Consider the following 26,607-nt stretch of genomic DNA (forward strand, 5'->3'; position numbering starts at 1 on the left):
TACAATAAGGCTTCATTCGTTGATGTATTTACTAACATGAACTAATAATGAACAGTCCTTGTAAAACATTTGTTAATCACAGTTAATCATTAACTGACACGTTATTAAAATTCCAAATCCATGCTTGTTAACATTAGTTAATTCACTGTGAGTTAACAACTAACAATGAACAACATGATTTTCATTATATTATAACATGAACAAATACTGTAATAAATGTGTTTATTGTTTTTTAAGTTAGTAAATGCATTAACAAATACAGCCTTATTTTAAGTGTTACCAACGAATGAAATGAAATAAACTCTGTCACCAACCTGTAAATTCCAGGTTTGCTTGACATACTGCCGGATGAGCTGCTCCTTCAGGTCTTCAAAGGGCCCGACTTTAGGCTCTGTGCCGCGGGGCCGGTGAAAGGGCTTCTTCAGCAGGCAGATGAGGCCGTCAGACTCCTGCGAGTGGTAGTCGATCACATCTATAGGCGTCCGGTGAGATTTGCCTCCAGCGATGGCGTAGGTGTCGTTCAGCTCCCTCTCGATGGTGTAGTGGTAGAACTGGCGGCCGTAGGACAGTGACAGGGCATAGCCGCCGAGGAAACTGCGGCTCTGGCGGAGCAGGTACAGACCGTCTCCTGATCCTCCCTGTTGCAAATAAACTTCAGACTCCTCGCGGGTGATGTTGCCGAAGAAGTACGGCAGCACCTGCACCTTATCCACCATATCTGCTCAACCTTCTGGCAAACCTAAAGGAGCGCGAATAACCTGGAAAGGGAAAAGGTGGAGATCAGTTTTGTTGTGTTGAAATTTTAGGTATTTTACTAAATCATAGGTTCTATCTATCTATCTATCTATCTATCTATCTATCTATCTATCTATCTATCTATCTATCTATCTATCTATCTATCTATCTATCTATCGAACCATCCATCCATCCATCCACCCATCCATCCATCCATCCATCTATAAAAATGACAACCAAACTGAAACACTGGCCAATTTAGTGTTGGAGGTTTTATGGCTAAACTTGACCAGTCTGGTGGCCAGTCTTCATTCAGCAAAGTGTGAAGGTTTAAATAGCAGAGGAAGACAGTTTTGCTTAAAATATTGCAATGCACACAACATTATGGGTGACATATCTGGAGCATCTGTGACCAAGACAGCAAGTGTTTGTTATGTGTCGAGAGCCACAGTATCAAGGGTAATGTCAGCCTACCACCAAGAAGGACGAACCACATCCAACAGGAGTAACTGTGGATGCAAAGAAAGCTGTATGAAAGAGCCGTTTGGGTTTTATCCCAGTTTGTAAGAAAAAAACATAACACCACAGCATCTCAACTCACTGCAGAATTAAATGTGCACCTAAATTCTCCTGTTTCCACCAAAACTGTTCGTCAGAGTTCCACAGGGTCAATATACATGGCCGGGTTGCCATAGCCAAATCTTTGGTCACTTGTGCAAAGGCCAAATATCGGTTTCAATGTTGCCAGCAGTGAAAATCTTGGTCTGTGGACAATGTGAAACATGTATTGTCACTGATGAGTCACCTTCATTGTCTTTCCCACATTCGAGTTACAGTGTAGAGAAGCCCCCAAAAAGCAAACCACCCAGACTGCTGCATGTCATTTTCAGCTTTCAGATGTACATTATAATGTATAAAAACTATATTAATGTATAAAACTTAATTTTCAACAATCGACCATTATAAAATAATATAGTGTCAATATAGTGGAGATCGAAATCAACAACATACAATTCCCTAAATTTTAAGGTCACTGCATAATCCTATTAAGACTGGCTGAGACCGTGTGGCCATTACAAAGACAAAGACAAGTGAGAACACGCAACTCAAGCTCATGTCAAAGACAAAGACAAGTAAAAACACGCAGCTTGAGCTCACCTCGAAGACAAAGACAAGAAAAATGAGTGCAGGGCCCGAACAAATTTGAGCCGAGCACTACACTTAGAACAGGACAGGAGCAGTCTCTGAACTAAACAAGACGTAAATGAGAGTGGCTATGTTTCCATCCGATGATGTGAATTAGACTTACGCACAAAACTGTAATATCTCATAAAACATTTGCAGATAAAGCACCGTTTCCATCTGAAGTCAAATATCAAAGATAATAAATGCATTTGTTCTGGTAAGAGAAACCACTGTGGGCCTTTTCTCTCTATATAACAAATTACCTGCACATCAGAAGACGAAATACAATGAACATGCAGGGGTGTTTAGAGGGGAGACCATTTTGGAGGCAACAATGCTGAACCACTTTCATGAACCAGGCTTTGGCTGAGAGATTTTAGAATGACCACAACAACATTTCAGATATTTTATAATGTGGTCAGTCCACTGGTTTGCAACAACATAGCTAATTACTCCTATCACCAGAATTTATCAAATTACCAGACTAGCTCTTTGCTGAGAAGCATATTGAGTGAACAGAAAATTGGTACAAAAAAAAGTATATTTTATTTGAGTCTGATGTGAAACATCATATTCATTTTCAGACTGTGGAAAGTGTCCAAATACATCAACAGTGAAGAGTCATAGTTTAGTGGTATTTTTCTTGCATTCATCACCCAAGCAGTAAGCATTTCCATGCTGGACAATGAACCAAAGCAGTTCCTTAAAGATGAAAACACTGAAATAATGAAATGGCAGCCCAGGGTCCTAATCTAAACTTTATTGAAAATCCTTTCAAAGTTATAGCTCAGAAAAACTGCAGTCAGTGATCTGGCAGGAAGAGGTGACTGAAGAATTTCACGGCAGAGCATTTAATAAGTATCTGATTATTTAAGCTATTACTAATTGTAATTTAAATGTCAGTAGATGTGAATCTTTCAGACAAAATTGAGAAGTGCTGGTCTGAGGGTTCTTGACACTCTCTGACACTTGACACTCCGTGACAGCGAGGGTAAATTAAAGCAGAAGTTTTTAGGTGAAACACAACTCATCTAATGGAGCTCAAATTAAATAGAGATTGAGAATCTGTTTTCATGCTCTATCTTACACACATGCATCTGCTTGTCTTGTAGCATGAGAAAATATTTATTTCCTGTATTTGATACTAATATTGCATTTACACAACAGTATTTAATTTTAAATTGTAAACTTTCAAGCATTTTACTATTTGCCAACAGCATTTAGGGAGCCTAAAATGTACTTTTTACAGTCACAGTGTAAACTGTAAAAACATAAATATAATCCATCTCATTCTGTGTGATTATTAATGGTTTACAGAGTTGGGATTGTTGGTAATACTTTTAAAATATATTACGTTTCAGATTAGAAATACACACTTTAAAAAATGATTTGTAATTTCCCAGAGATTTTCAATCAGGTTTAGATCAGGACCATGGGCTGCCATTTCATTATTTGGTAACGGTTTATTTTGATGGTCCATTTGAGTATTAGTAGACTGTATGCTTAATATCTGTTGATGCTGCTCCTTCAACAGACATTTAACTGACTATAAGAGACTTTGCAAGTACATGTCAACTTACACTAACCCTAACCCCAACCTAACAGTCTACTTATAATCTAGTGAGAATTAGTTGGCTTGTAGATGCAATGTAACTTACAGTAAATTCAACGAACAGACCATCAAACTAAAGATGTGTTAGATGACATAAAATCATTCATCTTAATCTAAGTCCTTGGGAGAAAGATTTCTGAAAATAAAATAGAATATCTGCAGATTCTACTGCCAGGGTGTTTAAAATGAACAGAAAATAAATTTTACTTATTTTATCTCTTGGAAACAAGCAGGTATTAGCTTCTCAAGGGCAGCAGCACTACATGAAAAGTATGATCCTATAACAATAAATGAAATATATACACATTCAACCTTTGCTCTTTATTCAGTGTGTTTCATTCTTGAGAACTGAGCATATTTAGTTTGTCTAGAGTCTACGTAACCATCTTTAGCTTATTCAGGACTGTAAATAAAAATAACATGCCGTTTGATGCTTGATAAAATTATTAAATAATTTGCATATTCTGCATGGTGTACTATATGTAAATTTAGGAACAGAAAAGGGATGTACCTTTAGATGCTTTTGCAGATTGCACATAATTAGCCTTCACTAAAATTATTCGTCAGTATTAGAGTCGGACAGTTGACAACAACCCTTTATATTAATTGCCAAATAATTTTCAGATTAATGCTTAAATTGAATAAATGGCATTCAGTTTCAAAGTATTCAAACTTTTAGAACCCGATACACTTCTGGATGCAGCTGCGACTGATTCACAGATTAAAAAAGTGGCAAATTTGCACAAATTACTATGATTTCATTTATAAGAAAGCATATGAATTTTTAAAAGGAGGCATGCAAACGAACCCCACCCCCTAAACTCAACTGCCATTGAGGGATGAGCAAACCATACTAAAATGTATGAATGAGATCGTACAAATTTATATGATTTAGCTACAAAATCAAAAAGGTAGGAATTACTGTAAAATTATGATGGAATAAAACGCACTTCTGCTGCAAAAATAACATACATGAAATTACTGTCACATCTATACACAGGTGGAGCTGGGGTGGAGGGGGCTATCTGAAAAGGCTATGTAAAGGCTATATAAAACACTGCAGATTCAAATGTTATCTTTATTTTTCTAAGGAGACAACTATATTGTCTATATTTCCTAAAGAGATTAAATAAAGATTAGTTAAGCAAATTAACAATATATTTTAGTGACAAAACAGCTATTAATAATATATAAACAGGAAGTAATACATTCCACAAACCACCAACATCTTCCAATTCCAATCAATTTTCATAAGCAATATTGATAATGGAGTTAACGAATATATATTACACATATTTAACTTTCAGGCTGGTATCCTACACCTCTCCCCTGAAGGTAAGAGCTTATATTTCCTTATAGAGAATTTGGCTTGGATCACTAATAATTTTAAGGCTCTGCTTCTTTACAGACTTCTCAAAAATATTTTGAAGGGATTGTACGACACCACCTCGGCTATTTAACCAGCTCTCTAAACCACATTCGGAAGTTGTGTCCTGCACTGTAAAACGCACGTCATGATTTTGCCAAGTACAATGCTGGATTAACATCTATGTTGATTCTGAAACATAATTTTTATTAGAAAATGTAATCTATATCTATTCCCTACTCCTAAACCCAACCATAACTGTAAATTATTACTAAAATCAGGGGGGGGGGGGTAATAGTTGGATAACAATCATGTAGAAACCGATCCATGTGCATAAACCTAACCGAAAGCCTAAACTTAACATAAACGATAAACATATCCCTTAATTCTGATTGGCTGATTGGAATATTGTTCCAGGATCAACATAGATGTTAATCCAGTTACATGTCTTGCTTTGTGACCTCAGGTTAGGGGTAAAAATATCCATAAATTTTCATTTTCTTCCCCGTATTTTCTGATACATGTTTTTATTTATGGTTTTGAGGGGATCTTGATCTTTCTTCTAACAATTTTAACCTCAAAGTTCACAAAAATGGACTTTTATGAACATTTGTAACAGTTTAAAGTGATATATTGTCTGGGTTGTTGTTGTATATTATGCTGCAAACACCATGTAATAAACTGCCAGGACATTTTACAGACTTATTTCTCTATATATTATTTCTTATACCTTATATTATTTGAAACTACGAGAATGTGAATAAAAGTCACTTTGTTAAATTGTAAAGTTGAATGTTGAGCATCAAAAGAGCCCAAAGCAGAGATTCTAATAATGCAAGTCACGACCGTAAATAAAAGGAAAACACAAAATATGGAAACTGAATTGACACAATTTTTTTACAGTGTAGATTTAACACACAAATGACCAAACCATATTGTAAACAAATAACTTATAATAGATATAATAGCGGATCAATAAAATAATAATATGCTTTCCTTTTCACCACTGCATGGACCCTTAGCCTGTGCAAAAACTTTTAAAAAATCCATACAATTAATGGTAAAAAAAAAACAGTAGATAGTTTGGTCACACTTTATTTTGATGGTCCGTTTGTTGAGTTTAAGTTACATTGCATCTGCATGCCAACTAATTCTCATTAGTTTATAAGCAGACTGGTTGGTTGGGGTTAGGGTTACTGTTAGTGAAAGTTGACATGCACTTGCAAAGTTTCTTATAGTCAGTTAAATGTCTGTTGAAAGATCAGTATCAACAGATATTAAGCAGACAGTCTACTAATACTCAAATGGACCATCAAAATAAAGCGTTACCGGTAGTTTGTGCTACGATACAAACTATATAGAAGTAATTTCTAATTTCTACAGTTAACTACTGTAATTCATATATTAGCGTTAGAGTTTAAAGTCTAGTGTTTTTAAATAGGCATACTAGCAACTACACCTCATATCTTTTTTTACACAGTCATGCATGTTAACAAAAACATATTAACTCAACCATAAATATGGTGGTAAGAAAGTCCTATAACAAACCAGTGTTCATCACAAACAACTTTTGCCTCAAGCAGAGAAACTGGCTAGTATGCAGAAAGTGCTCAGTGTCAATCAATCAATCAATCAATCTATCTATCTATCTATCTATCTATCTATCTATCTATCTATCTATCTATCTATCTATCTATCTATCTATCTATCTATCTATCTATCTATCTATCTATCTATCTATCTATCTATCTATCTATCTATCTATCTATCTATCTATCTATCTATCTATCTATCTATCTATCTATCTATCTATCTATCTATCTATCTATCTGTATCTGATTACATTTAGTGAGATATCTGAGTCCAAGACACTGAACGTTTCACATTTTTACTGCACATGCTCTTTACAATTCTAATTTATTCACAGCATTGTGCAAAAGAATAAATACACCAGTACAAACCTAAACTCTTTTTGGGTAGAGCTGTGCACAACTGTAAACAATATTGCAGTACATATTGGAACTGAACATACAACATACACAGGTCTGTAAATCATTCATGAAATGTTCAATTTAGAAAAAAAAAATAAAGATTCATAAAATTAGCTTGACAGATTTTGACAACTAGTTCAACATTTTGGTATGTACTGACTCAAGTAATGAAATGAGGACTATTAGTTTTATATAGAATGATTATTCAGCATCACACATTGAGTTTAGTTAATTTTGACTGACATGACATAAGCTAATAATAATGTTAGAAAACAGCAGAGAGTTGTGTGAAAGCAATTGATGCATGTCCAAAAGCATTCGCAATTTGTTGAAAGGAATAAGAAACTGCTACTATGATGTGCACAAATGACTAATTGTTTTGAGAAATGCATTAACTCTTGTCCAAATGTAAATAGTGTTGTGAGATATGCGACTGAGGAAAAACTTTAAAATGAGCTGAATCAACACTATTCTTGAGATATTTGAGGACTTAAATCCACTTAAATTTGTAAAAACAGTACAAAAACTAATAAACTTTATAGTTGTTGTATTAAGATGCTGCTTTTTATTATTTAATATCAATACATTAGTTCAGTTCAGTTTAGTTGACTTGTTAGATTATTTATGCAGCAAAATTTGGCATTTGATACAAACAATCTAATCACACATATGCACATAAAAAAGAAATGAACATATAAAGTACATATAAAAAAAGTACTTTATAAAATATAACAATTTATTCAGAGCAACAATTGATGATGAGACAAAGTTAAACTTTCGACCGGAAGGGAGTAGGTTAAACTCCTCAGAGGATGAGAGCTGCAGCTACTAATGTTCTGGGCAATTTGTAAAAGCTGCCTACTACACAGGGATTCAATACTCAGCTGTGATTCACCAATCAACCTGCTAGACCACCTAATAATCTGGCTCAGGCTATTCCTGTTTTTGAGGGACAAACTTCCAAACCATGCCACCGGAGCAAAGGATAGACTAAACTCAATAAAAAGACGATAGAAAAGAGTAAGCATATTGGGGTCAATGTGAAAACGTGATAGTTTCCTGGGACAAAAAAGGCGATGATGCCCCTTTTTGCACACAGCTTCATAATTTGCCTCAAAGTTTAAAAAACGGTCAATAATGGTACCCATTTAGTTCAATATTAAATATGAACTCCAAATATGAACTAATGTAAACAACTTAAACATTTAATATTGTAAAGTTTTGGTTCCTATTAAACATGCACTCAAATAAATGATTTTTGCTGCTTGTCCATAAATACTTTTTAGTGTTTATATGATCATATTCATGCTAGTTCAGCTTATTAAACTGAACTAGCATGAATATGATCATATAAACACTAATAAAGGTTCCTAATTGTTATATAAAGATGCTGCTTTTTATTATTTAATATCAAAGCATTAACTAATGTAAACAATTTAAACTTTTAATATTGTAAAATTGGGGTTCCTATATATTAAACATGCACTCAAATAAATATTTTTGCTGCTTGTCCAAAAGTACTTATTTAAAATGAGTTAAAACAACACAATTCTTAAGTTGTTTGGGAGAACTTAATTGTGTTATGTTCAACTTAAATTTGTAAAAACAGTCAAGTTAACCTAATCTATTTGTGTTTAGTCAACTTGAAGGAATTGTGTGGAACCCAGCATTTTAACAGTGTGTTAATAAACTAAACTAGCATGAATATGATGCTATAAACACTAATAAAGGTTCATTATTGTTGTATAAAGATGCTGCTTTTAATATTTAACATCAATACATTATTTAATGTAAACAATTTAAACGTTTAATATTTTAAAGTTTTATCTGTGGTTCCTATTAAACATGCACTAAAATAAATGATTTTTTTGCTACTTGTCCAAAACTCCTAATTTAAAATGAGTTAAAACAACACAATTCTTAAGTTGTTTGGGAGAACTTAATTGTGTTATGTTCAACTTAAATTTGTAAAAACAGTCAAGCTAACTTAAACTATATGTGTTTAGACAACATGAAGGAATTGTGTGGAACCCAGCATTTTTACAGTGTGTTTATAAACTGAACTAGCACGAATAATATCATATAAACACACATAATTGTTGTATAAAGATGTTGCTTTTTATTATTTAATATTAATGCATTAACTAATGTAAACAATTCAAACTTTCAATATTGTAAAGTTATTCTTAAGTTGTTTGGGACAGCTTAATTGTTTTATGTTCAACTTAAATTTGTATAAACAATTAAGTTAACTTAATTTATTTGTGCTTGGTAAACAGAAGCAATCATGTGGCACTTGATGTTTGTCATTTAAAAATAACAGAGATAAAAATATAGAGATATCAATATTAATACTACCTGATGATAGCAATTGTGATGATAGTAATTGTGAAACAAACATCACTACTTTTTGCACACATATTCACTTATTTATTTAATAACATATACTTTATATGCCAAATTGCAGGGTTTTTGCAGGTTTCTTCAAATCAAATTTAAGACTTTTTAAGTCCCTTTTAAGACCATTATGAATGAAATTTTTGGACAGGGCTCACAGGATTTTTTCTAATGGTAGGGTTACTTCTGTAAACAGTTTTTGAATTAATGGAAGATCACGTAAAGGGTTGTGCTGCTTTAGATTTCTTTCTCTGATAGAGGAATTTAATAGGGAGAATTTTCTGTAAAAATGTCTAATAGCTGTTGTGAATTTTATCTCTTTGCAATAAAATCTTAAATATACAAAAAAATAATGTTTTGAGATGTATTATTGTTGATTAGGTGTTGGCCTGATTGGGTAGCTTTAATTGCACAAAGGAAAATTAAGACCTGTTTAAAATGATTTAAGACCTACAGTACAACACAATATTTCAATGAATTTAAGACTTTTTAAGGCCTAAAACTTGGAAATTTTGGAAATTTAAGACATTTGAAGTCTTTTTAAGAGGCCGAAGACACCCTGAAATAACAGCTGCACATATAATGTTGTATATAGTAATATACTTGTACAAACACTTGTCAATCTGTATATTTGTGTTCACTATTTACAGTACTTCAGTTAGAAAATATATTGATTATCAGTTTTTTTTTGTCCTGTCTCTGTCATTCTGTTGCACTGTGGAAGCAACACATTCCTGGCAATAAAGCTCTTTCCGATTCTGATACTAAATATCAAAACAAATTTTCATTCTTGTAATTCTATTAAATTCATAGGCAATTTCTGTTTTAAATATTCATATAATAATTCATAGATACTCTTAAATGATTTGTCTATTTATGAAGTTCAAATGTTTAATAAGTATGGGGGACTATTAGAAATGTAAAGAATTTTAATGTTTACGAAAGAGTCAAACTTTACTTTGTACATAAATGCTACTGAATTTTGATATTTCTTTAACATTTCCCTCAAATTGTTAACAGAGTATGATAAAATAAACTTTCAATAAAAGCTTTTTCTACAGTAAATAGAAGCATTCAGACTTCAGAATAAATACATTAAACATAAATCAAAAATAACTAATGAACAAAGCAACTGTTAATAATAGTTAAAGCTATTTTAGACATTTACTATTGCGTTATTTGAATTAAAAGTTACATCTTTTAATTATTTAATAACCCGAGCTATTGCAAATAAATATTGCAAGTGATCCCAAAATCATATATTAAACAATACAGAATATATAGCACATTTATCTTCACTAGCAGACCAAAACTCAATAACCTGCAGGCTTTCAAACTGATATGTAGCCATATTTTGTGCAAAAAAATAATAATTCATTGAAAGTGGCCAGAGAGATTTGAAAGTTTGTCCAAACATTTAACTGGCATTTTTTTTTATTATTATTATAGTTATTAAGCATTATTAAGCACATTACAGAAACAGAAAGTATTCACACATATGCGACACTTAACTTGTGAAAAAAGTTAAAAGACACGTGGCACCCAGAAACTAGTTCATGCAGGAAGTGGTCAAGCTTTTGCAATAACATCATATTTTTACAATAAATTAAGCTGATTCCTACACTGAGCTTAAGGGTAATTCAAGATGACTAGTCCAAGTTAAGAACACAAATAGCAGCATCATATTTTTACATGGAAATTACAGAATCTACGCCTAATAATATTTTGTGCATTTATGAGCATTTTCTTAATGTGATCATTTTGGTTGCACTTTGAAATAAGGTTCCATTAGTTAACGGAATAATAATAATCACCTAAAAATGGGAAAAAACACTTCATACTTACTAATCCTCAAGTGATTTTAAACTAATATGAGTTTTTTTTTTTTGGTCCAACACTAGAAAAGCAGATATTTTGAAGAATGTTGGAAAGCAGTAGGAAAAATCAAACCGGTTTTTAACATTCTTCAAAACATCTTCTAAATAAGTTATAAAATTAAAATATGCTAGTTAATATAGACAATAGAGACACATATAAGAACTTTTATAGACAATATTGAATATTTTAACCTTTTCCTCTAAAATTAAAACATTTTTTTCTCATTTTTTCCGGTGTGTAAGTTCACTTTTATGGTGATGAATAGGTTATTTTCATAGCCTTTAAAGTGAAATAACAGCACATAAACAAGGGGAATTGAGAAAAATTCTCATTTTAGAAAAATATTTGATGCCATTTAGAGGTTTTTGCATTTGTAATCTTCATATATATATATATATTTATTTATTGTTTTTGTGTGTTTTAAATGTGTCATATAAATAAAACTGAAATTGAAATAAATATTAATAATATAAAATAATATGTAAAAACGAAATAAAAAAAGTTTTTTTTTCTGTCGAACACAAAAGAAGATATTTTGAAAAATGTTGAAAACCGGTAACCATTGACTTCCATAGTAGGAAAAATAAATACAATAGAAGTCAATGGTTACCAGATTCCAACATTCTTCAAAATATCTTGTTTTGTGTTCAACAGAAAAAAAAACTCATAAATTTGTAAAAACTTGACGGTGGATACTTTCGCCCTTTAAAGATCTTATTTCAATTTCAAATTTCAGCAGTCTACTAAACGAAACAGGAAAAGACTAAATTAATTGACACTGACTTGACCTTCTACATATAAGATTTAATATATAAGATTTATTTAACAAACCATTGTCATAATGATGCATCTTTATGGATGATTTAACTTGTATTTTCAACAATTTCTTCCAAATATCTTATCTAGAATAATATGATACAAATTAAAACAACCCGTGACCCCCCATCTCCCCCTTTTTCATGTATTTTTTTTATCCTCTTTTTTATTTTGTAGGTTTTTTAGTGTTGTTTTTTCCTTTAAATTGAAAACAAAGATGTAAATATGATTGTGATGTGTTATATTGTCACATTTTTGTTACATCTGAATAAAAAGATTGTTCAAAAAACATAAACGATACTTTGTTTTTGCATTTATTAATCATCGTTCAACATTTCCCAATGCATTATTCATCTTCAGAGTTGTGCTACTTTATTTACTTTACTCTTACTTTACATTCATAAACAACCATCATTAATAAAGATGAATAAATACTCTAATAAAAGTATTGTTATTTATTATTGTAATATATTATATATGTAATATATTATTATTGTTTTATCTTGTCTCTAAATACATGAACTAACATTAACTAATGCAACTTTACAGTAAAGTGTTACCATTTACACTGAAAAAAATGATTCATTAGATTTACTTTATTTGTAAGGTAATTTGCTGCAAACAATTTATAATTTATACAATTTATATTATATAAGTTGAATTTAAACAAAGTAATTAAATGTATTAATGTTCAACTTAATATGTTTCTTTAAATTCAGCCCAAATGAATTGTTTGCAACCAGTTACCTTAAAAAAATTTAGCAAAATTCAGTGTACTGTTAGTCTAATAACTAAAGCCCGATTACAGTTTGATCAAATGTCCTTACAGAAATAAATGACTGAAATACAGTGAGCTGCTTTACATTCTGTTTCCTTGTCTCCAACAATGAGAGCTTATAATGTGACTTGAGTGAACAGACAACATCCTCTGGCCCTTTTTTGCTCGCCAAAAAGCCACCTCAAACTCAGGCGCTAATGCTAGACTTCAGGGCTTCGAGCGTCTGCATGAAAGAGAAGCGTGTTTGAGCAAACGCGATGAATTCAACCACAAAAGATTCCATGAAGAAGAAACCAGATTGGCTGAGAGAGAGCAGGTCAGTGTTATTGTAACACGACTGATGTTTGTTATGGAAACTGTGGTCACAGACTTGTGAGCAAAGCAGCAGAAATCGCTAAATGCAACAAAGCAGCAGAACGCCTAATTAAAATAAATGAGCGCAGTTGGTCAGATGTGTAGGTTTACTGTATATTACAGTACGTGATTTGGGGATTTTGTGTTGAGATACAGTAAAATGTGCTTCACTGAAGCAAAATAATATCAATTTAGTAAGTGCTATTATTTAGATTTAGTCATAAAATGAAAATATGCTAGTCCATATAGACAATATAGACATAAGAACTTTTAAGGACAATATTGAACATTTCTTCTAAATTTTAACCTTTGATTCTCAATTTTAAGTGTTTTTTTCTCATTTTTCCTGTGTGTAAGTTCAGATATTTCACTTTTATGCTGATGAATAGGTTATTTTCATAGCATTTAAAGTTAAATAACAGCATATAAACATGGGAAACTGAGAAAAATGCTAATTTTCTAAAAAATAGTTGATGCCATTTACAGTAAAGGTTTTTGCATCTGTTCTCTTCATATATTTATTTATTTATTTATTTATTTATTTATTTATTTATTGTTTTTGTGTGTTTTAAATGTGTCATATAAATAAAACTGACATTGAAATGAATATAGAAATAATTTTATTTAAAAAAAACCAAATGATGTTGAAATGTTGTACAATAGACATTTCATTCATACACTGTAAAAAATCCTGGTTGAATTACATTTTTAAGCTGAATCGAATTCCCTTGAATCATTTAAACTTGTATTATATTAAACTGACTTAGAAAATTAAGTTAAAACATGGTTGACTTAGTTCAAGGAGTTACAATTAACTAAAAACATATGTTGTCTTGACTTTTTGATCATATATATATATATATATTATATATATTATTTATTTATTTTTTACAGTGTAGTTTTAATCAAACTGATTAAATTATCATTTAAAACAAAATGATTTTGAAGAATTTTCACTATAAGGCACTTTAATTCATTAGCATTATCACAGAGCAACACAATTTTTACAATATTTAAAAATCTTTAATCTTTTTTATTGTTAGTTCATGTTTGCTAAGTTACGTTAAATAGCAAACAAATACAGCGTTTGTTTTTTAAAATGTAGAAATTAGGATTAATAAATCTTTTTGACAAAACAATGTGACGTTTATTAAATGTAACAAATTTTGTATTAAAACTTATTCGTTCATTCATTCATTTTCCTTCGGCTTAGTCCCTTTTTTCATCAGGGGTCGCCACAGCGGAATGAACCGCTTGTATTAAAACTCAAATAGTGAAAATGTTTTTGGCATAAATCATATAATTTTGCCATTTTAAATTATATTTTAAAACAAAGTGCTAATAATATGAATAAATTTTCAAATAAGTTTCAAATAAAAGCTTTCAAAATCTTACAAAACGTAAAGATTAAATTACATATTCAAAATCACCTAGACTCAGATATTTCTATGTAATCGTTTATAAATTGCTTGTGAAATAATCAAATGACATCTGACTTTAAAACAGATAATGGATTTCTTCTTTAAAAGAGTTGCGAAACAGCAGTAACAGAGAAACATCTGAAATATTTCTGCAGCTTTCTTTTTCCACCACCTTCAAAGTTACAGAAGTAATGACAGATCGATGCCACAACAAAGTGCTCTTATTATACTGATCATTTAAAACACTTCGCAACTTTTATCTATTATTTGCTTACTGCCACATCAAAATGGTAAGATTTGAAGTATTCTAATAATAACCACAATTTACATGATGATCATTTCATATGGAATAATCAAACCATGCTCATGAAATATTTAAAGAGCCAATCATGTTAAATGCAATAATAATAATAATTTTATATATATATGTGTGTGTGTGTGTGTGTGTGCGTGTGTGTGTGTGTGTGTGTGTGTGTGTGTGTGTGTGTGTGTGTGTGTGTGTGTGTGTGTGTGTGTGTGTGTGTGTGTGTGTGTGTGTGTGTTTTAGCTTTTTCAGTCAGTTAGGGCTTATAATTAGTTCAGTTTAACAACATACTACATTAATAAAACATTTTTCATAGAAAATCAGACAGATTCTTACTGCATTATGTGTTTAAATGTCTTCAGTTTTGGCCAATAACATTATTTTTTATATCTTTTTCACTCATTTAGGTTTAGAATTTGCTTTAGAAATTTACTTTAGCACATACTTTAGAATATACTTTAGCACAACATTGTACACACATTATACATTTATTAAACACATTTTTTTAATAAAGAATCAGACAGATTCTAACTGTATAACGTGTTTAAGTGTCCTCTGTTTCGGCCAATAACATTATTATTATTATTATTATTATTATTATTATTATTATTATTATTATTATTATTATTATTATTATTATTATTATTATTAAGTCATTTAGGCCTCATAATTTGCTTTAGAAATTTGTTCAGTTTAACTTCATACTCCAGCACAACATTGTACACATATTACACGTTCATAAAACACATATTTCATAGAAAATCAGACAGATTCTCACTATATTATGTGTTTAAATGCCCTCAATTTTGGCCAATAACATTAAAAAAAAAATCTTTTTCAGTCATTTAAATTCATAATTTGCTTCAGAAATTAGTTCAGCTAAACATCATACTTTAGCACAACATTATACACACATTATACATTCATAAAACAAAATTTTTATAGAGAATCTGACAGATTCTTAATGTATAAAGTGTTTAAATGTCCTCTATGTTGGCCAGTAACATTATTATTATTATTATTATTATTATTATTATTGTTATTATTATTATTATTATTAGCTTTTTAAGTCATTTAGGCCTCATAATTTGCTTTAGAAATTTGTTCAGTTTAACGTCATACTCCAGCACAACATTGTACACACATTACACATTCATAAAACACATATTTTAAAGAAAATGAGACAGATTCTTACTGTATTATGTGTTTAAATACCCTCGATTTTAGCCAATAACATTATTATTTTAATTTTTTTTCAGTCATTTAGTTTTATAATTTGCTTTAGAAATTAGTTCAGCTAAACATCATACTTTAGCACAACATTATACACACATTATACATTCATAAAACATACTTTTTATACAGAATCAGACAGATTCTTACTGTATAAAGTATTCGTGTCCTCAGTTTCAGCCAATAACATTAATATTATTATTAGCTTTTTTAATCATTTAGGCCTCATAATTTGTTTTAGAAATTTGTTTACTCCAGCACAACATTGTACATGCATTACATGTTCATAAAACATACAAAAGAAAAGGAAATTTCATAGAAAATCAGACAGATTCTTATTGTATTATGTGTTTAAATGCCCTCAGTTTTGGCCAATAACAATATATAGTTATATAGTTTAGCTTTTTCATACATTTAGACCTCATAATTTGCTTAAGGAATTAGTTCAGTTTAACATCATACTCCAGCATTATACACACATTATACATTCATAAAACATACATTTCATAGAGAATAAGACACATTCATACCATATGAAGTGTTTAAGTGTCCTCAGTTTCAGCCAATAACATAATTTTAAGCTTTTTCAGTCATTCAGGTTTCTAATATGCTGTAGAAATTAGTTCAGTTTAACATCATACACCAGCCCAACATTACACAATCATAAAACAAACCATTCATATAGAATCAGACACACTTTGACTACATGAAGTGTTTGTGTCCAGAGTTTTGGCCAATAACATTGTTATTATTATTATTATTATTAGGTTTTTCAGTCATTTAGGCCTCATAATTTGCTTTAGAAATTTATTCAATTTAACATCATACTCCAGCACAACATACACATTCATAAAACAAATCATTCATGAAGAACCAGACCCATTCTTACCGTATGAAGTGTTTAAGTGCCCTCAGTTTGGCCAGTGGCTGTATACCATGTTCAAATGTCTGTAACTGAACAGGATGTGGAGCCTCTTTAAACTCAGTGGATAGTTCAAAAGAAGCTGCCAGTTCAGGAGTTCTCGCTCACAGACTGAACGCTGAAACTGTGAGCATACACTGATGCCAGAAGCGCAAGATTTTTTGCCTTTTCTCTCGCTTTTTTGTACTGACACAAACCTTTTCTTTAGTACTTCAGTAAGAGCGGCTATTTGCAGACTTCCTCATTTTAAGAAACTTGCCTACTTCCTTCACTGTTTTTTTGTCCTATCTTTAACTTCCTCTTCTATCTCAGAACATAAATATATAACATGCAATACATGAATAGTCATGCAGTCAGTGAGGCCTAATGTACTGTACATTTTCTTATTTTAGTCAAATAATTAAATTAATCAATCATCATAGTATGTATACTCTATAAAAAGTGATTACTCGTGATGACTATTGATTAGTATCTGACTTTACTTGAAAAAAAGTGAGCACAATTGAGTTGTCTTAGAATTATTAAGTAAATTTACTGAGTGCATGATTAAATGAAGTTAAGTCAACTTAAGAGTTCCATGTTACAACGGGGTTTACTCATATATTTAGGTAAAGTCGATGATTTGCTTTTAACAGAAAGTTCTGGGTTGCTTTAGCTAAATTGTAGGTGGAATATGGACAAACAATTTAACCCAGCAGTTGGGGTTGTCAATACACAAAAAATAGCTGCTTGATGAGTTGAAAATAAGTTCAAATGGCACAATACTGGAGATTTTTTATGTTCAATCCACTTAAAAAAACATAATCGGTTTGTGTTGAGACAACATGAATGATTTGTGTTGAACCCAGCCGTTTTTACAGTGAAATGTCACCCAAAACTTGATTGAAACAATGTTTTTTTAGATTATTTAATTTAAAATATACTGAATACTCAAAAATTATTTTGCTTTTTCAAACTATTTATTTAAAATGAGCTGTATGATCACAATTCTTGACGTTTTGGGACAACTTAAGTGTTTCATGTTCAATCCCCTTGAATTTGTAAAAATAATTACGTCAACTTAATTTATTTGTGTTAGGATGACATGAAGGGATTGTGTGGAACCCAGCATTTTTAGAGTGTAGTGAATATTTTGCTATTTGCTCATTCCTTCACAGCACTTTTGTGCCAAGATGAACACTACATATTTCGTACATATTTCTTAAAGTTCATTCAATACGTGTTAATGATTTTTTAAAAATCAAATCTCTCCTTAAAAAGCACAGTTGAAGTCAGAATTATTAGCCCCCTTTAATTTTTTTTTCTTTTTTTAAATATTTCCCAAATTATGTTAAACAGAGCAAGGAAATTTTCACAGTATGTCTGATAATATTTTTTCTTCTGGAGAAAGTCTTATTTGTTTTATTTCGGCTAGATTAAAAGCAGTTTAGAATTTTTAAAAAAACATTTTAAGGTCAAAATTATTAGCCCCTTTAAGCTATATATTTTTTCCGATAGTCTACAGCACAAACCATCATTGTACAATAACTTGCCTAATTAGCCTAACCTGCCTAGTTAACCTAATTAATATCAATAGTATCAATATCACAGTGTGTGTATCTGCAATAGTCACATCTCAGGATTAGATTATTTCATTCATTCATTCATTTTCTTTCGGCTTATTCCCTTTATTCATCAGGGGTCGCCACAGCGGAATGAACCACCAACTTATTCAGCATATGTTTTACACAGCGGATGCTCTTCGGGACAACCAAGTACCAGGAAACACCCATACACTCTCGCATTTACACACATGCACTAGTTTATTCAATTCACCTATAGCGCATGTCTTTGGACTGTGGGGGAATGCGGAGCACCCTGAGGAAACCCACGCCAACAAAGGAAGAACATGCAAACTCCACACAGAAATGCCAACTGGCCCAGCTGGCACTCGAACCAGCTACCTTTTTGCCGCGAGGCGACAGTGTTAACCACTGAGCCATTGTGCCACCCTGATTAGATCATTTATAAAGATTAAAAGACATTATTAAGTATTATTTAAAAAAATATTTATTCAATTATAGTAGCATGCTATTTTACGTTACTTGTTCAATTTCTGTTCTTGAATACTGTTCAACTCCCCAAACTATAAAGCACTATTTGTTTCTTTATTTTTGCAGTAACACTTTATAATAACTACACACTATGAATCATTTATTAAGCGTTACTATCTAGTGAATTCATTATCTGTTAAGCATTAACTCTACATTAATAAACGTTAGTAAGCAGTTTATAACTGCAGCTTCAAATGCTGTATTCTTGACTTATAAACACATTTATAATGTGCTTAATAATCGTACTTTCATAATTTGTGACTGGTTGATTTTTCATTACTAAATTAAGTATTACATTATTTACAAACCATTTGTATTCAAAAGTAGTTGGAGGTTTTTAAGATCATTCAGAATGAGTTAGTAAATAATTAATAAACTATTCAAATTAACATTTATAATTCTTATTATTCAGGCATGTAGTAATGGTTACTATGTATGTTAATAAATGCTTTATTAACTTATCTTAATGCAGTTTGCGATCTAATCTAAAGTGAGGACTATTTATGCATTATAAATCTTTTTAGCTATATAAAGTTATAAATCTTTTATAAATGACAATTAAAGGCTCGGCATCAAATGAACAATAAATCTTTGCAATCCTATCTAAAAAGTCAAATTACTGTAAAGTTTGCTGAATAACAGGAGTGTCAAAATACAACATAAAACTGGATAAAACAACAACAATATAATAATTTAACAATATAATAAGATGCAATGTTTAAACTGTACATTTTATTTTAGATAAGGTTGCAAAGATTTATTTTTCATTTGATATAGTTTCTTTTGTGTATCTTTAAATGAATAGAAATGAGTCCTTTATGTTCTTTTTTCCTGTATAGAATTTAACTGAGCCTTTAATTGTCATTTATTATGGATTTATAAAGCATAAATAGTCCTCACTTTAGATTAAGTCACAAAACTGGATGAAGTTGAATTAATAAAGCATTTATTAACATACAAATTATCTATTAGTATAAGCCTGAATAATAAGAATTATAAATGTTAATTTGAATAGTTTATTAATCATTTACTAACTTATTCTTAATGATCTTAAAAAAAACACCAATGTTTAATTAACTGGTTTGTAAATGATGCAATACTTAATTTCGTAATGAAAAATAAATCATTAACAAAGTATGAAAGTACAATCATTAAGCAGATTATAAAAGTAGTTCTAAGTCAAGAATACCTCATTTGTAGCTGCAGTTATAAAATGCTTACTAACGTTTATTAATGTAGAGTTAATAACAGATAATACATTCACTATTTGCTAATGCTTAATAGATTATTCACTGTGTTTAATTATCATAAAGTGTTTCCATTTTTGCTTGTAATTTATCAGAATTTATGCAGATAGAAAAACTGTTTAGAAAAAGACTTGACCACCCCATTAATCTAAATCAATGAAGTCTTTCAAAATAGAGCTATTCAAACCATCTGGTGAAATTATATTCACATCGCAATCATAGTAAAACTAAATATCACAATGCTAAACTTTTCCAATATCATGCAGCCCTATACAGGCAAAGCATTCAAAAATAATAAACATTTAAAAATACAGCATGAACCAATCTGTATGTTCACTAGTGGAAAGTGTGTGATCAGGATAAACAGATGTGTGATGCGGTTCATTGAGCTGTGATGGACACAGTTTACTGTACTTCTGTAATGAGTCTTCAGTACATCTGTCTGCGTGATGGAGTATTATATCTTATGTTTGCACTGAGGGTTGTTTCACATAACAGAGAGAACCGTGGCACACCTGCAAGAACAATCATCAGAGGATTTCACAACCCAGTGACATTTCCACTCTCAATGGTGGATTTCTTGTTAAAGAGACGGTTCACTTAAGAATGAACATGTGTTCACTATTTTCTCACCCTCAAGGGGTCGCAAATCTGAGTTTCTTTCCTCTGATAAACACAAAAGAAGATATTTTAAAGAATGTTGGAAACCGGTAACCATTGACTTCCATTGTGTAGGGAAAAAATGGAAGTCAGTCTCCAACATTCTTCACACAATCTTCTTTTGTGTTCAACAGAAGAAAGAAACTCAGTCAGGTTTGGAACAAGTGGAGTGTGAGTGAAAAGACAGAATTTTCATTTTGGGATAAACTATCCTTTTAAGCTTTATGTGGAGACCAATGTTGGGTAAGTTACCTCAAAAACGATTAAATACAATTACTAATTATTAATATTGTATTTAAATGACTTTTCTAATTACTTTTTGTCTGAAAAGTAACTTGATTATTCAATGAGTAATTTCAGCATGACACTTCAGTGTTTAACAGTGAAAGAGAGTCATGTGTAGACCAAGTATATTACATATTTCATATCTGACACCAGTTACGAATTTGGTCTGCCTCAACTGTTCAGCATATCAGCATTCATGGGCTCATGACTGGCCAATCAAATCAAAGAGGGCGGAGTTTATCAGTTTATCTAGCAATGCTCAGTTTTTAACAGTGAAAGAGTGTCAGGTATAAGATGTAAGCAGTTTTGCAATGTTTGTTATTTGACCACAAAAGGAAATTTGGTTTGTCTCAATTGTATTAAAGTATTTATGACAAACCAAATAAATAAATGAAAGAATGAACAATTCAGTGAATGAATAAGTAAATATGGAGATTTATTGACAACAAACATGAATTCTAGATAGCAAGTATGACTTCTATGCAGTGCTTCAGTTTTTGTCACAAGTTAAGCAGGCCACACATAGCCGGATACTTAGAAATAACCCATTACTGACATTGTAATAATTTTTGTTATGTCATGCATAATAAATGTATAAAAGTAAACTGTTTAATGCAAAATACTGGACTTTTTTTCCTATGTATTGAAGTATTTTATAACTCATTAACAAAATGTTTGTATTTTTAAGATTGTATGTGCAGATTATTCTTTATTTTAATTTAAAAATATCTACAGTTAAAAATACCCTATTTACATAGAGTTGTAAGAATTGCATATATATATATATATATATATATATATATATATATATATATATATTATATACACACACACATATATACATATATATATATATATATATATATATATATATATATATATATATATATATATATATATATATATATATATATATATATATATATATATTATATACACACACACATATATACATATATATATATATATATATATATATATATATATATATATATATATATATATATATATATATATATATATATATATATATATTATATACACACACACATATATACATATATATATATATATTAAATAACTGCTTTCTTATTGTATGTAGTTTCAAATGAAATTATTACTCCAGTGATTATTGCTTTTATTAATATTACCATTAATATCAATATTATTATCAATAATAATAATAATAATAATAATAATAATAATAATAATAATAATAATAATAATAATAATAATAATAATAATAGAGTGATTTTTGAAGGATCATGTGACTCTGAAGACTGGAGTAATAAAGCCGAAAATTCATCTTTAAAATCACTGGAAAAAATTATTTAATTAAATTATAAACTACTTTTGAACAGTTATTTTATAGTGCAATACCATTACAGATAAATGCAGCCTTGGTAAGCAGGATAATCTTATTTTAAAACATTTAAAATCCTACAGACCCCAAACTATATATACTGCTGTCAATTTTGAAGTGTAAAATATTTTTTATGTTCACAGCAGGGGGCAGCACAATACTTCAGATAATTTGAAACATGTTCATAGCAACCACATCTATTATAGCAATAGATGTTGTGGTTAGAAGCCGTTTATTTTCCGAAACTGATCAAAGCTGATCTTATCAAGCCCACATGTACAGTACAGAAATCTCTGAATTGTCTGTAAATTATTTACTGTAATACAAACATGTAAATGTGAAACATTATACAACAGCTTTTGTTTTTCATTTAAAAGCATTGTATTAAATAATTTCCATATTGTTTTCAAGAGGACCTATTATGCAAAAATCACTTTTATAAAGGGTTTATAGACAGTTGTGTGGCAAAAGTTTGTGAATATAACTAGCTTCTAAAGGTAAAAATTATACATTTTATTTTTTGTAATCACACTTCTTAAAAACAGTCTGCAGAAACACTTTGATTGACATTCTTCCATTGTGTCATCAGAGGTGGAAAGCCACGCCCATTAGTGATGATCTCTCCCTCATTAGCATAGAATGTTAGTCTAGTTTTTGAATCTGTCACTATGCTGACACATATAGTTGATGTCAGAATTATTAGCCCCCCCTGTTTATTTTTTTCCCCAATTTCTGTTTAAAGGAGAGAAGATTTCTTCAACACATTTCTCTTATAGTTTTAATAACTCATTTCTAATAACTGATTTATCTTATTTTTGCCATGATGGCAGTATTTGACTATTTTAAAGACACTTCTATACAGCTTAAAGTGACATTTAAAGGCTTAACTAGGATAATTAGGTTAACTAGGCAGGTTAGGGTAATTAGGCAGGTTATTGTATTATGATGTTTGTTCTGTAGACTATCGAAAAAAATATATTGCTTAAAGGGGCTAATAATTTTTACCTTAAAATGTTTTAAAACTGCTTTTATTCTAGCTGAAATAAAACAAATAAGACTTCTCCGGAGAAAAAAATATTATTAGACATACTGTGAAAATTTCCTTGGTCTGTTAAACATAATTTCAACACAGGCTCATTGTGAAAGCGTAGCCCTGTGGACGTTTCTGGAGACAGCGAATTACGTAGGCGGAGGTACGTTTAGCTGCATTTTGTTTCTTTAAACAAACGCTACGGGGTGGTGCGACGCCGTTCCTTTTCGAGCTTACCAGCTGAACGCTTACCTCCGTATGGACGGCATTCCGGCTGCAACCAGTTTGTCCCGTTAGTGCGCCACGTCCGTCAGCGGATTTGAGATGCAGAGAGGAGTTGACCATGAAGATGGGGGTTCGAGTCCAGTGAAGAACGGTTCCAGAAAGCGGGTAAGACAAAAACAGAATCCAAAATATAAAACAAACAAGCGAATGGCAGGGTGAGGATGTGGTAAAAAAAAAAAAAGTCAGACGAGGGCTTTTTTTTTGGATTGCTTTTGAAACGTGTTGGTTGGGTTCAGGGAAGCGGGAGGGTGGGTCAGCCGATCGTTCGGTCAATCAGTCAAATCTGTCCAAAAGTGAGTCGACAGCGGCCTCTGGTGGGTTTACGCGAGAGCAGCAGGCGCGAATGGCACTCGCGAGGGAAATTTGAGATCTCGAAAAGCATATACGGCGACCTTTGGCGGATTTGCGAAAAACAAAAACTGCAGAAAAACGTGCCGCCGGGACGTATTTCGCGGTCTCCAGAAACGTCCGTGGAGGTACGTTTTCAGAATGAGGTTGCATAATTTGGGAAACATTTAAAAAAGAAAAAACAATTCAAAGGGGGGCTAATAATTCTGACTTCCACTGTATATATCTAGAATCTATCTAAATACCAATTCAGATAGAGCTTCTGCCATTTCAGTCTACAAGGTAGTTTGCGATGTATTTTTGTAGTATCAAATAAATTATTTCTTTCAAAAGCTTTTTGTAATGTCTACAAAATGAAAAATCACATTAATTAAATTAGAGGTACATATTAATACCCCCAAAAAAGTCCCTTAAAGTCCCTGTACCTTAAAGATACAAAAGTGAACCTTCAAGGTGACACGAAGGTCATTAAAACTGTTCAATTTAATCTGACCCACTTCAGGCATATACAACCTTGCTTGACTACAGAAGCAGCAAAACTTTTTATGCACTCCAGGATTTTTTCTCATATTACATATTGTCCTACTAGTTGGTCACACACCAGTAAAGCAGTTTTAAAACCAGTTGAATCACTTTATAAACAGACACTTCAAGTATTTGATAAAAAGACTATTAGGTATCATCATTGTAATACAATACAAAAACATTATTTATTGAGCTTTTAAAATATGAAATATTTTGCTGATGCTTGTTTGATTTTTAAAATTTAAGTGGAGGCTTCACCTCCTTTATGTGAGTTTGTAACACATAAGAAGAATAATGGTAAAGCAACATGATCTATTACTAGAGAAGACTGCACTGTGCAGTTTAGACATGCAACTTTTGCACAGTCAGTCTTTTCAGTTAGAGCCAGTCATTTCTGGAACACACTTCCTATTGATTTAAGGAGTGTTACAAATTATTCAACATTTAAATACGAGTTAAAGAAATGGCTAAAAGCAAATCAAGTTTGTAATCATGTCTAATTCTTTTCTCTAGCTTTTTATAAAATTCTTATTATACGTTTTGTCTTTTTAATGTAACTTTACTGTTATTGTATGTGTAATAATGTGTTGTTTGATCTTAGGTTGTCTGTTTAAAATCTTTTACAATTAACCCCTGTGGCTAACTCTGGCTCCTCTATTTACAGTTTTACTGTTGATTAATGAGCAATGTACCTGTTAAATAAAAAAAAGTGGGTCACACTTTATTCTGATGGTCCGTTAGTTGAATTCGAAGTTACATTGCATTTGTTGAATGTCTGTTGAAAGAGCAGTATTGAAGAGCCCCTATTTTATAAAGAGCCCCTATATTAAAAAAGGTCATATTTTGGTTTTGTCTCCAACATCAGGCTGATATGTGTGCAAGGTCAAAAAACACTTTCATTGTCTTATAATATGCGTTTATTTTTACCTAATTATCCCAACGACTCTCATATGAATCATTAGCAAAGCTAATCTGCGCTGATTGGACCGATGACCCAGTCGGTTGTGATTGGTCGACTGCGTTCAGCACGAGACAGAGAGAAATGCCCACCATGGCTACAGTATGAAGTAGCAGAAAGTATGTGAGAGCCCAATGCAGGAATGCAATAAAGCAATGCAGTTAAACACCAGCATATTATTCTGCTCATAACCCTGACCTCAAGTAATAATGACACACATTCAGTATTAATCCATACAATGGCAAAAGTTGAGCTATTTTGAAAATTGACTGCGCTATGTGTGTGTAGGAACGGCTGATGGTGGCCATAGCAAAGACAAATAGCAGTAGATCGACAGAAACACATGTAAATTGGTAAAGCCTCATACAGATTTAACATTACCTGAGTGGGGGAGGGGGGGTTTCTGGCACGAGGGGAACATGTTATCCCATCGAAAAAATATATGTATAAAAAAAATTACAATTATGTATACCTAGACTAATTGTCTAAGCAGAAAGAAAACCGCATTAATCATTTAAAATGCATTTAGAAACAGTTGAGTTCCCCTTCCCCTTCCTCACAGTGGTTTGGCCCAGTGCCTGCTTTCCCACGTCATCTTCATCTCACCTACTCTCACACACACACAAGTCAGGTGTGTGACTGCGGCTCAGTTAACGTTGAACTTCAGTAAGTAGGTTGTTTTATTCACCTTAAATAAAGAGATTCTCTTCAATGTAGTTATTGCAGACTCATTCATAAATTAGTTGCAGCAAAAATGCTGATTACCTATGTAATTGTCCACTAATCTGCTGTATTAGCGATTAAAATTACTTATTTAGTTA

At 31.3% G+C, this 26,607-nt stretch overlaps 1 protein-coding gene across 2 annotated transcripts in view; it reads right to left on the minus strand.

The window, feature by feature from the left end:
- syk (spleen tyrosine kinase) overlaps nt 1-17,205 on the minus strand; it is a 54,846-nt gene extending 37,641 nt beyond the window's left edge. For both annotated transcript variants that reach the window (XM_056467034.1, XM_056467033.1), the window contains exons 1-2: nt 16,960-17,205; nt 315-758 (exon numbers count right to left, since the gene is read on the minus strand). In XM_056467034.1, coding sequence (XP_056323009.1) covers nt 315-716 — 402 coding nt within the window. In that variant the 5' untranslated portion in view covers nt 717-758; nt 16,960-17,205. The remainder of the gene's footprint in view (nt 1-314; nt 759-16,959) is intronic.
- Nucleotides 17,206-26,607: the final 9,402 nt, after the last annotated feature.

The sequence above is a fragment of the Danio aesculapii genome, chromosome 10, assembly GCF_903798145.1.
Source record: "Danio aesculapii chromosome 10, fDanAes4.1, whole genome shotgun sequence".
In the NCBI taxonomy this organism is placed as follows: Eukaryota; Metazoa; Chordata; class Actinopteri; order Cypriniformes; family Danionidae; genus Danio; species Danio aesculapii.